Here is a 12400-nt window from a genome sequence, read left to right as displayed (position 1 = left end):
TTATTGCATGACAGACACTGAGAATCAACAAGTTAAAGTTTTAGAATCATTAAAACACAAGTTGTCAACATCACATGTCAAAATATACTAAGTAAATATTCTTAAAAATCAAACTCCAATAAGTTCTCAAGCAATATTTCTCTGACTATGCCTATCTGCAAATTTCAGTTATCACTGATGGAAATATTTTTTACCTGGTTTGTGTGTGTCCTGTGAAATTGACATTTACCAATAAAAATCCAATTCTTCCAAGCCTAATCAAATCATCATCCCATTATTCAAACTCAAAATCTATTCATGTCTAGCACACAATTATTAACTGCAGGTAAGAGAAAGAAACAGGCTCTATTTTGGAACATTTATAGATAATTATGCAGTCCAGCAATACCCAGTGCATTTACATAAGCTCACAGTCATTGCAGACACACCCACTGAAGAAATACTGCAATGAGCCATAAGGCTAAGGCAGGACTTTTTAAAAACTAGCTTAGCTACTATTGACAAAGCAACCATGGTATTTATTCCACTGCCCATACAAGCAGATGTGTAATCAGCAGCATTCAAACCCAATTATTGATCAATATCTGCATAATCAAGAAGCTTTTGGCTTGAATTTGAGAAAGATCAGTAGTTTAAACAATTTACTATAATCTAATATTCAAAGAATTTTAGAGCATTTACAGGTTGAATATTTAATACTTTACAGGGCTTGTAGAATTTGCAAGGCAACAGGAAATGACAGCATAGTGGAAGTCTAGCTCCTCCCCTAGCTGAATGGGAGTGGGGGGTGGTGAGAGGAGGAAGGTACTTGGACTCATACTAGAGTGCTATCCCTAAAAGTTGGTCCAGGGCACCATGCTTCATTTCAGCCTCTGGGTAATACATACAACAGACTTAAAGACCCCTGCATCCCTCTGGCTGCTGGAAGGCACAGAGAGGTCTCTTCCCACCCACAGAGGCACAAAAAGCATTTCAGCCTCCTAACTCTGCCATTCTACCTTCTAGAAGCCTTTATTTATTCTCACCTTCCCCATGACCAGCTCTAATCGCTGCATACTATTCAAGTAACAGCAGAGTGAAGTGACATGATTTTTGTCAGTTTCACTGCTGAACTTTGGGTTCTGAACCATGGAGAAACTAAAATGAATCATGCCGTCTTTACAGCAGGCTTTAATAATCCCCACCTAAAACAAATTCTTCTTAAAACAAGTCTGATTACTCTACTAAGAAGTGATCTGAAATAAATGTGTGCGCGCACACAGAATGTCCCAAGCAGCTTTATAAATATCAGTTAAATTTCACAAAATACTTATTGTATCCTTTCACAATTGTACAGTTTGCACAATTTACAACAGAACTGTTAACCATCTAAGATTAGAGACCAAAATGCATTTTTGCTGGACCACTAAACCAGATCAGTTTGTTTAACCTTGCTATTTTTAAACAAATGGGTTGTAGGAGGATAATTTAAACACATAAGAGTGAGGAAGAATAGAAAGGAAACTCCTGAATATGTGCTATTGGTCTCCAAATGACATTGATCCCACCCTCTCAAAAACTGAAGTGAGAGATTTGGGGGTGGCGGGAGAGAAGGAACTGCTTTATTCATTAAAAATGAGATTCAGAGGCTCAGATAAATGGCAGGAAATGAGATGTATAATTGAAGTGATTATTTCAGTCTTATCAAGCTCAGTTTCTTTAAAGAAATTATGCTACTGAAAAGAGTTTCTACAGTCAAGCAACAGCCCACATTGGGAAAATGCAGCTCCTTCTGACAGAAAAACAGCTTTAAAACATCCTGTTAATAACCCTAACGTCACTTGCGCTGTTTGAATATCAATGAGACTTCTGTTTTAAAGACAGCAAGATCCCATTAATACAGGAAGGATTTCATAAACAGAAGCCTCCACAATTCAATTATAAACCATAATCCGGCCCATTCTGAAGGAGGAAAAATATCTGACCACATCTCATTTCATTTCCATTGACTCTTAATGGAAATTTAGTCTGAAAAATGCACATATTAACTTATTTTTAACATTTAAGGTATACATCTAACAATTATAAAATATATGAATGCATAATGGTATTGAACTACAAAGAAATCTTAAATTTAGTTAAAAATAACAATCCAAATTAATTGCGATTCACAAATATTTAGTCCATTAGAATATCTTGCATTTCAGTTGATTAACTTCCTCCCCTCAGCCGTCTGTAGTGGCTTTAAAGTGATTTTTGTGCTCATGAGAAGTCTAAATTGAAAGCTTGGAGAGCACAGTTCTCTATAGACAGAACAGGTACAGCCAAGGGTAGAGAAAACAGGGTTCCATAGAGCAGCAGTTCTCAACCAGGGGGCCCTAGGGGGCCTCGGGCAGTTTTCACGGCAGCCTCCAAGCAGGGCCAGCATTAGACTCGCTGGGGCCCAGGGCAGAAAGCTGAAACTCCACTGCATGGGGCTGAAGCCCAGGGCCCTGAGCCCCGCCACCCTGGGCTGAAGCTGAAGCCTGAGCAATGTAGCTTCATGGGAGCCCCTGTGGCATGGTGCCCCAACTTTGCTACTCCCTAGCGCCGCCCTGGCTTTTATATGCAGAAAAACAGTTATTGCGGCACAGGTGGGCCGTGGAGTTCTTATAGCATGTTGCGGGGGGGGGCCTCAGAAAGAAAAAACTTGAGAACCCCGCCCTATATCACCCTTAATGGTGGTTGGAGCCTCTCCTGGAGGAACCACTGCCAGGGTTGACAGTGTAGATCACTAATCATTTTCACACAGTACTTCTCTTTTGTACAGGTGATGCCAAGTAGCATGGCAATTTGTGCCAAATGGGTAGGGGTTTTCTGTCCACACCCTGTCCACTAGAAACAGGACGTGGTAGGGTGTCACAAAGTTGCTTCAGAAAGACTACTGAATGGCCAACGCTGACTGTTGGTCAGAATTTGGGCCAGAACTTGAACTGGTGACTCAGTGAAAGGCTCAATACCCCACAACCAATACACAGCTACGGTGTTTTAATTGAGAAAGCCTTTTTATTTTGTAATAACCTAATCAAATCTCTACAGAGTCGCAAACCTGTACTTGTCCATTTGCTTGGCTGAACCATGTCACCTCAATAGCAGCATTTTCTCTGTTTCTCCTAAATTCTATGAGTAGGGTAGATGTAACCCGCCTGTCTTCTAGTAAATGTGATGAAACTGCAAAGCATTCGTGGGAGATGCACCTCTTTGAGCACAGCATCACTTAACGGATACTGCAGGGAGCATTGTTGGAATGATGATCTCAGTCTTTGGTACAAATGCCAATTCAGTGTAAGCTGAACTCCATGGAGGAGTACCTGTTTATTTGAATTTGGTCTTCTGAGATGCCACATGACTACAGGTGCACTAGTGGCTACATGAGTATACCATGAATTTAGTTCAGCTGAAAGCAAGAATTAGGAGATAAAAAAATGTTTATATGGATAAAATGGAAGCAAAGAATAAAAGGGCAAATGGAAAAAACACACCACCACCACACATCCACCCCGACTGCAATAATGCAGGATCTGATCTCAGCCATTTTTAGCATATGCCCAATTTGGAACAAAGTAGGGAAGAGAGGTCACATTGAATCACTCTTGAAAATGCCCAATATATTTCAAAATATTAAGATATTCTGTATTTACAGTTTGACCATTGAAACACAGCGATAGTCTTGTACTGCAAGAGTGCGTTAAAGCTGGCATATAAACACTGTGTAAAAATAAAAGGATTTGTTAACTTAAGTAATTTTAAGAATAGGTTAGAATCTATTTTAGTTACTTTTTTTGTACCTTAAGTCTCTGATTGAAAGCATCAAACAGCAGTTTGATTCCGTCCTGAGTCAGGTTGAGGATGAGGTCATGGCTAAGAGGAGACTGTAAAACAAAAACAGTAGAATCATTTAGATGAAAAGCTGATTGTTGCCACATATATAAAAAGCAAAGAAAAATATTTTTCCCAAATGGTCAATTCAATTGGCATGGCAACCAATTGTTTTGTTCTATATGGCCAACCCGCTTCAGTTTTCCTATTTAATGAAACAGAAGTGTTGTTGATAAGTTCACACCTTGCATGAACTCACAACCAAGTAGGAATACAGCTTTCTTGCTGCTTTTACAGATGGAAAAACGGCAATTGAAACTGACATTTTAGGCTTAGAGTGAAAAATTGGAACACATCATGTAGGAGAGTTTGTTGCACTCAGCACTGGTGGGCCCATCTTATGAACAGAAAACTGAAGAGCCTCTCCTCAGCAATGGTTACATATTATACTTAAGGAAGTGCATATGCACTTCAAATATCAAAGAATATCATAACCAGTCTGGGTAAGGTTCTAAGTGGAATATTTCAGACCCTAGTGCTGCAAATTTACGTTTCCTTAGTTACTGTGAGTCATAATAACCAGGGAGCTAAATAAAAGCCCACTGAAGTGAACAGATATTTGACTGGGTTCAATGAGTTTTGGATCAGACTCTAAGGCTGTCTCTATTCTCAGTGGTACACTTTGATAGCAGTTCTCTACTGCCAACATAGTCCAGACATACTCAGTAAATTGTCTCTAGCACAGACAGTCTGACCACATACCCCCCATTCCCGCACGCGCATGCACACACACACACACAATGAAACCCACCTTTCCAACTTCTCCCTGCAGGGGGAGAAGGTTGGTAGGTAGGCAAAGGCAGCCAACAACACTAGAATTCACAACCTAAGATAATGCCCAGCACCACAAGTCTTGCTGTGAATCCTGCCCCTCCGGAGGAACTCAAATGGGGGGACAGTACTATGAGAAGTTGACCTAACACGAACAAACTGTCATGTCAGCAGAAGGGAGAGCTATATCCACAGCATATCTACGATGTTTAGTCAGATTCAATAATTAACGTAAGCCAACTGTACAGGCCTCCTGGTGAGAGAAATTAGTACTGTTTTTGTAAAATATAAATAAGGTTTACTATACATCAGAATTTCATAGTTTTAAAACCAAATTTCTCATGAACAACCGAGGATAGATGTATTATGCCACTGAAAAACTTCAGGGATACACTTTCATTGCTATCCCTGATTGATATCTTGTAAACTAACCTGAAAACTGCCATAGGTCGCCAACTGAACAGAGCGAATCCTTGACCTCAGAACAATGTGATTTTAAATTCCTTCGCCTATTTAATCCAGGCTCCTATCTAATCCAGTTTTTAAATAAAAGTCGAAGGTGCAACATAAATGCGGTTTATTCCATGACTGTTCTGTAGTTAGACTAAAGGTGGTTTGAAATATTGTATGTACTGTATATTTTCCCTATGATTTGTTTTAACTGCTACTATAACAATATACAAGAGTCCTCTCTCCAGAAATGCCGCATAGGATTTGTCTTCCTTTATGGAGACAAATTTTGGGGCTTTTAATCAACTGACAATGCCCTTTTAACTATGAGAAGGGGAAACGGAAAATACTTTATCACGGGAGGGGGAGAGACAGACTCAGGAATGCCATCAGAAACTCCAACAGCAAGCATTCCTGCTCTTCACTCCTCAAATGATCATAAATATAGAAATGTCTTTATAGTATCATATTTCCTGAGGAAAAATGTTTGATAGGTACAGTATCAAAGATAAAGATATTCTGACCATTGGGAATGGTGCTAAACACATTTGTGTTTAGATTATAATCACTCCATACTAAGCATCTCATCCATCCTTACAGAAAACCAGTTAAGTTCTACCCAAGCAATAAGGTAGCTGGCAGAAAGTAAACATGAAAATGTGCAATGTTGTCTAGAATTAGGAGGTACTTAAGCATGTCACATATCAAGAGAAAAGACTATCAGTGACAGCATTCGAGCCTTTCTGATGCTGTAGAAAATTAATTCAGAGAGCTTACACACATAGTTAAGAACATCCATTGTGTTATGACAAAGACATATTAAATAACTTTTCCGAATGTGTGTGATGGGCTCTGCATTCCAGTGATTTTAGTACATATCCAGGAGATTAAGCAAACTGAGTTCTAAGGTTCTAGGCAGGATGTTTATAAATTTAATTCAGGCTTAGTGTGAAAGTTGAAAACATTATTAACGAGGGAAAACAAAGATCTGAGAGAAGACTTGGTAATTACCACAGCCTGCAGCTCATCTTCCCTTCTGGCAGATTTTATGGCCAGGAGAAAGAAATTTGGGGGACACAAGTTAAATTAATGTGATTTTTAGTACTCAAAGTGAAACTTCAGATATGACAGAAAATCCCAGGAGGTGGTTGGGATTAACCCTTCCCAAAAGGAGGGGATTTCTATACAATACCATTCCACATAAGTCTATGGGAAATGGAAGGTATTACTATATTCTGACGGTATAAAATGGAGGGGGAGATTTATAAAGGCACAAATGGGAGTTAGGTGCTCAGCTCCCATTGACAGTTTAGAAATAAAGATATTAAATATCCATAGATCAAAATTCACCAGCAATAAAACCCCAGAATTAAGCTTTGTCCTCAATTTACAGTTACAGAGACAGGTTCATAAAGCTTTCCTGCTGCATTTCAGGCTTCCCATGTTTGTTAAGATCAGACCCTTAATATGATCAGAGCTGGCTGAATTTGAGAAGTCTTTTTAGATACATTTTTAAAGAATTAACAAATGCTCTTGGAGTTTCAGGATAGTAGTCTAGATGCTCAAATATTTTAAGCTATTATGTCCTATTGTTTAAACATATATTTAAAAAAAATCATGGGGAAGATGAGTTATTCTCAATGTTTAAATTCAGGTATATGAACATAACTCTTTTTGACCAGACAACATAAGAGAGACTTCATCAAGGCCCTGAAACCAAGTGACCACACCAGCAGATCCCTGCACCCATGAAGCCCTACTGAAATCAATGAGGATCTGCCCCAGGACAAGGTTGGGCCCACATGCAGTCAGTTGCAGGGCTGGGGCTTAATTAATATAAGTGCTTAGTATGGAGTAGTTATAAATGGTTATAAACTTAACACGTGTTTAGAACCACTCCCAACGCTCAAAATACTTTTATCTTTGGTACTGTACCTATCAAACATTTTTCCTCAGGAAACATGATCCCATAAAGACATTTCTATATTTATGATCATTTGAGGAGTGAAGATGAACAAAGGTCTTTGAGGAAAGATCCCTGGTCAGCCTCAGCATAATCTTTCTAAAAGCACAAAGCTCAATCAACAATATGCTATGTTTTCTAGCACTGGGATATTAATCCTTGAATTACACCACATCATAGAATGAAACAAGGATTACATTATTCTTCTAAATAAACCCAGAAGATATTCTGCAGTGAACTGTACTGACAGGGGTTGAGAAAATGTGGGACACAAACTAATGCTGTTACTAACCACTGTCATACAGATGGTCTAGTGTATTATTTGTAATGGGCTACATTTCTAATTTGCAAAGTAAATATGTAGCCATTATGAAAGCCATAAATCTATATTACCTGGAAAGAAAAAAAAAAAGGATAAAACTCATTTAATTAATGAGATATGTATCTGGCAGTAAACCAACGAGTCAGGATTCTCCCTTGATTATTTTTGTACTCCTATGTCAGAGGATCTCTTGCTCAGTCTTTAGATTGTTGATACAAATTCAAATTTTAACAGATTTAGTTAAGGACAATGTGAAAAAGTCTTCTAATCTACTGCTTCCTAAAAACAACAGGACACATTACAAGCTTATTGTAGCTGAGAACAGGCAACTCGTATATTTTCACAGTATTTGGTATCCCCACATCCCTTCCTTACACTCCCCCAAAAACTAGAGAAGTTCAAAAATGTATTTTATTGCACCTAGTTAATAGATTTTACCTCCAGTACACTACAGAATGCAAAGCAGAAGGGACATCAAAAGCATAGGAACTAATGTAACACTGGATAATGTTTAAATCATGCAAAAGCATGATTAAGACATCTAGGTGTTTTAAATTACTGCATCTGCTTTTGCAAGCAGAACTGCTGATGCACAGAAGAGCAGGAGCAGCATTTCCAATGGGCTCATCATCACTGCATCAGACAGGACTGGAGAAAGTGAGAAGCATCTCACCATTACAAAATATTACAACACTTGACAGAAACAATGCACAAAGATTGCAAGATCACTGCCCAGCTATTTAAAGAGCAGAGCTGTAGAAGTCCTTTCCAATAGTATAAAAACTAAACTCAGTTTCAAAACAGCCATTACTTGTTTAAATCCTTTTATATCGAGCGTCGGAACTACTCAATATAGCAACCTTAGCAATAAAGTCCCCTTTCTCAACGCTCTATTTTCCAGAGCTCCCCATCCTACTAAAACATGTCAACATAAAAAAGTAGCATTCACCAAAGAAAGAATGATTGGTGCCTGAAAATTCCAAGCTATAGCAATATCATGCCATAACAACGAATCCTAGGAGCTGATAAAATATTTTGATTACCCTCCTCAAAGAGTTATTCAAAAAACACATAATATTTAACTAGCCGCTTTTAAAGGCCACCTACTTCAGGATGAGTGATATTAGACAACAGCCACAACATGTGGCTGAACTATACACAGCGTGTAGCATTACACAACATTGACACACCTTCATATCTTATTGCTTAGTTATCACAAAATTATTACTTGAACAACCTGGCCTGGTCATTCTCTACTCACCTGCTCACTGTAGAGAACCTGGACGTTTTTGATAATACGACAGTGTTTCTGAAGAATTGCTACAGCTTGAGCCAATGGCATTCCTGTAAATAAACACAAGTCATATTTCTCTAATTTGTCCACACAGATATGGACAAAGCGGAGGTAAAATTGGCTCATCACCTAAAAGAAGCAAGTTGCAGCATAAGGATTTGCAAACAATAACAAAAGCCTACTTCACTTGTGACCTCAGCAGTGTTTCTGGAACAGAAAGGTCTGTGCTTATCCACCAAACAATAAAGTTCTTCTACTCAAAAAATACAGACTGATTATCTCCAACAAAGGCAAAATAAAAAGCCAAAGTTTATGCAGAAAGAGTCCACATTTGTCTTACATGTCTACAGCAGTTTTCTATTTGAACCACCTTTATTGGTGGATTTAATTCTCCAATAATGTGTCTAAGGGCCTGATCCAAAGCCCATTACACACCATTATTTCTAAAATAAATTCTTTTTGCAGAGTCAAGTAAACTATGCAAGTTAAGGTAAGCATGTGGTTTAATGGTAAGAGCCTGCTGAAATTCAGTTTCTAACACAGCTCAGTATAGACTTTAAACTAGATAATCTCGTTTTCTCGGTTGATGTTACATAGCCGTACTACATAGGCCTGGTCTACACTAAGAGTTTAGGTCGAATTTAGCAGCGTTAAATCGAATTAACCCTGCACCCGTCCACACAATGAAGCCATTTACTTCGACATAAAGGGCTCTTAAAATCGATTTCTGTACTCCTCCCCGACGAGGGGAGTAGCGCTGAAATTGACATTGCCATTTTGAATTAGGGTCAGTGTGGCCGCAATTCGACGGTATTGGCCTCCGGGAGCTATCCCACAGTGCACCATTGTGACCACTCTGGACAGCAATCTGAACTCGGATGCACTGGCCAGGTAGACAGGAAAAGCCCTGCAAACTTTTGAATTTCATTTCCTGTTTGCCCAGCGTGGAGAGCACAGGTGACCACGCAGAGCTCATCAGCACAGGTAACCATGCAGTCCGAGAATCGAAAAAGAGCACCAGCATGGACCGTACGGGAGGTACTGGATCTGATCGCAATATGGGGAGAGGATTCCGTGCTAGCAGAACTACGTTCCAAAAGACAAAATGCCAAAACATTTGAAAAAATCTCCAAGGGCATGATGGAGAGAGGCCACAATAGGGAGTCACTACAGTGCCGCGTGAAAGTTAAGGAGCTCAGACAAGCCTACCAGAAAACCAAAGAAGCAAACGGAAGGTCCGGGTCAGAGCCGCAGACATGCCGCTTCTACGCTGAGCTGCATGCAATTCTAGGGGGGGCCGCCACCACAACACCATCTCTGACCGTGGATTATGAGGAGGGGGTAATCTCAGCCATGCCTGAGGATTCTGCAGACGAGGAAGATGAGGAGGAGGAGGAGGACGAGCTTGCGGAGAGCACACAGCACTCCGTTCTCCCCAACAGCCAGGATCTTTTTCTCAGCCTGACTGAAGTACCCTCCCAACCCTCCCAAGGCAGTATCCCAGACCATGAAGCCATGGAAGGGACCTCTGGTGAGTGTACCTTTGTAAATATAAAACATGGTTTAAAAGCAAGCTTTTTTAAATGATTAATTTGCCCTGAGGACTTGGGATGCAGTACAGCTACGGGAAAAGTCTGTTAACGTGTCTGGGGATGGAGCGGAAATCCTCCAGTGACATCTCCATGAAGCTCTCCTGGAGGTACTCCAAAAGCCTTTCCACAAGGTTTCTGGGTAGTGCAGCCTTATTCCGTCCTCCATGGTAGGACACTTGACCACGCCATGCTAGTAACAAGTAATCTGGTATCATTGCATGACAAAGCCTGGCAGCATATGGTCCTGGGGTTTGCTGGCATTCAAGCAACATCCGTTCTTTATCTCGCTGTGTTATTCTCAGGAGAGTGATATCGTTCATGGTAACCTGGTTGAAATACGGGAATTTAATTAAGGGGACAGAGGTGGCCATTCCTACTGGGCTGTTTGCCTGTGGCTGAAAAGAAATCCTTCCCTGCAGTTAGCCAAGCAGGGGGGCGGGGGGGGGGGGAAGGGAGGGGAGGAATTGGCGCTGAGCTTTTCGCGTTTGGCTAGCAGGGATCTTCCCTTTTATGAAGGCTGCAGAAGCTGAAAGACAATGGCTTACCATGGCCGCATGCAAGCCGAATTCTGTTGCCCAGACCTGCGTCTGTGATCTCTAACACATCTCAACCCAGAATTCCAATGGGCGGGGGAGACTGCGGGAACTATGGGATAGCTACCCACAGTGCAACGCTCCGCAAGTCAACGCTAGCCTCGGTACATGGACGCACACCGCCGAATTAATGTGCTTGGTGTGGCCGCATGCACTCGACTTTATACAATCGGTTGCCAAAAATCGAATTCTGTAAATTCAGAGTAATCCCGTAGTGTAGACATACCCATAGAGAAGAGTGTAGTGTCAGCTCCTCTTCAGCAATGTGGTCAAAACTTTTGTTGTATCTTTTAATGAAACGTGATCATGTGTAAACAAGTTGTGCATATATTCCTGGTTCCAACATCACAATTTGGCAGCTAAAAAAAGCTTATAAACCCATACAGAAATATAATTGATTGCTACATGTCAATTTAGCTTTTAGAGTTCTGATTTGTTATTTATTTTAGCTCCTTGCCTCTTCTAAATTATTTTCTTATTTCTAATTTTTAAATTTGAAATAAAGCGAAGTGTCCCTATTCAGGACAACATGCCATGGTATGTGTTATTTTGGTCAGATTATATCTTATACTCTAAATGTAAATTTTTAATTGACAGATATAAATTACACCTTAAATTTAAGTAAGGCACTATTCTCGGTATAGAATCAGCTATGTAACATCAACCCCTAAAACAAGAGATGAGACCTTGTCTATATTAGAAAAACAACTATATCCACAGTAGAACCTCAGAGTTACGAACACCTCAGGAATGGAGGTTGTTCGTAATTCCAAAATGTTTGTAACTCTGAACAAAACATTATGGCTGTTCTTTCAAAAGTTTACAACTGAACATTGACTTAATACAGCTTTGAAACTCCACTATGCAGAAGAAATATGGTGCTTTTAATCATCTTAATTTAAATGAAACAAGCACAGAAACAGTTTCCTTACACTGTCAAACATTTTTTTTTTAAACTTTCCTTTTTTTTTCATAGTTTATTATTTAACACAGTACTTTAATGCATTTGTCCCCCCCCCCCCTTTTTTTTTTTGTCTCTGCTGCTCCTGGTTGCATACTTGCAGTTCCAAATGAGGTGTGCGGTTGACCGGTCAGTTTGTAACTCCGGTGTTCGTAACTCGGAGGTTCTACTGTAATTTGTTGCCAGGACAGTTCCATCATAGCAATAGTGGAAACTGTAGCAGAGATGTGATGCAGACATTTTTACCACCGTGTTGTCAAACCCTTTGTCTCAGTCTTCTCCCCACTGCTGCTTTCACTGGTGGAGAATTATGGGTACAAGATTTTACAGAATAGTCAAATTTGAAGATGACTAATCAAACATAAGTACTGGATATAAATTTTGCTGCAAAGTTGTTCCCTGGAGTACATGTCAGTGAGAAGAACAAATTTCTTCATAAATGGCAGATTGTACTCCCAGGAGATATAAAAAGAAATACTCACTATCTGACTTTTAAATTATTTTAAATAAGAACAGACAAGCTGACCCACAATGGCAGTGCTCTCAGCTGCTGTGTG

At 39.8% G+C, this 12400-nt stretch overlaps 1 protein-coding gene across 3 annotated transcripts in view; it reads right to left on the bottom strand.

Moving 5' to 3' along the window:
- Positions 1-12400, bottom strand: part of CUNH16orf70 (chromosome unknown C16orf70 homolog) — a 51066-nt gene that overhangs the window by 32693 nt on the left and 5973 nt on the right. For all 3 annotated transcript variants that reach the window (XR_003369834.1, XR_003369833.1, XM_026652692.1), the window contains exons 3-4: positions 8665-8747; positions 3807-3890 (exon numbers count right to left, since the gene is read on the bottom strand). Coding sequence is in view for 1 of the 3 variants with exons in the window: in XM_026652692.1 (XP_026508477.1) it covers positions 3807-3890; positions 8665-8747 (167 nt within the window). In the remaining 2 variants the exon portion in view is untranslated. The remainder of the gene's footprint in view (positions 1-3806; positions 3891-8664; positions 8748-12400) is intronic.

This window comes from Terrapene carolina, unplaced genomic scaffold (genome assembly GCF_002925995.2).
Source record: "Terrapene carolina triunguis isolate 2854851 unplaced genomic scaffold, T_m_triunguis-2.0 Scaffold130, whole genome shotgun sequence".
NCBI classification, from domain to species: domain Eukaryota; kingdom Metazoa; phylum Chordata; order Testudines; family Emydidae; genus Terrapene; species Terrapene triunguis.
Note: the sequence above shows the minus strand (reverse complement) of the source record. Positions and strands in the feature narration are given on the sequence as shown.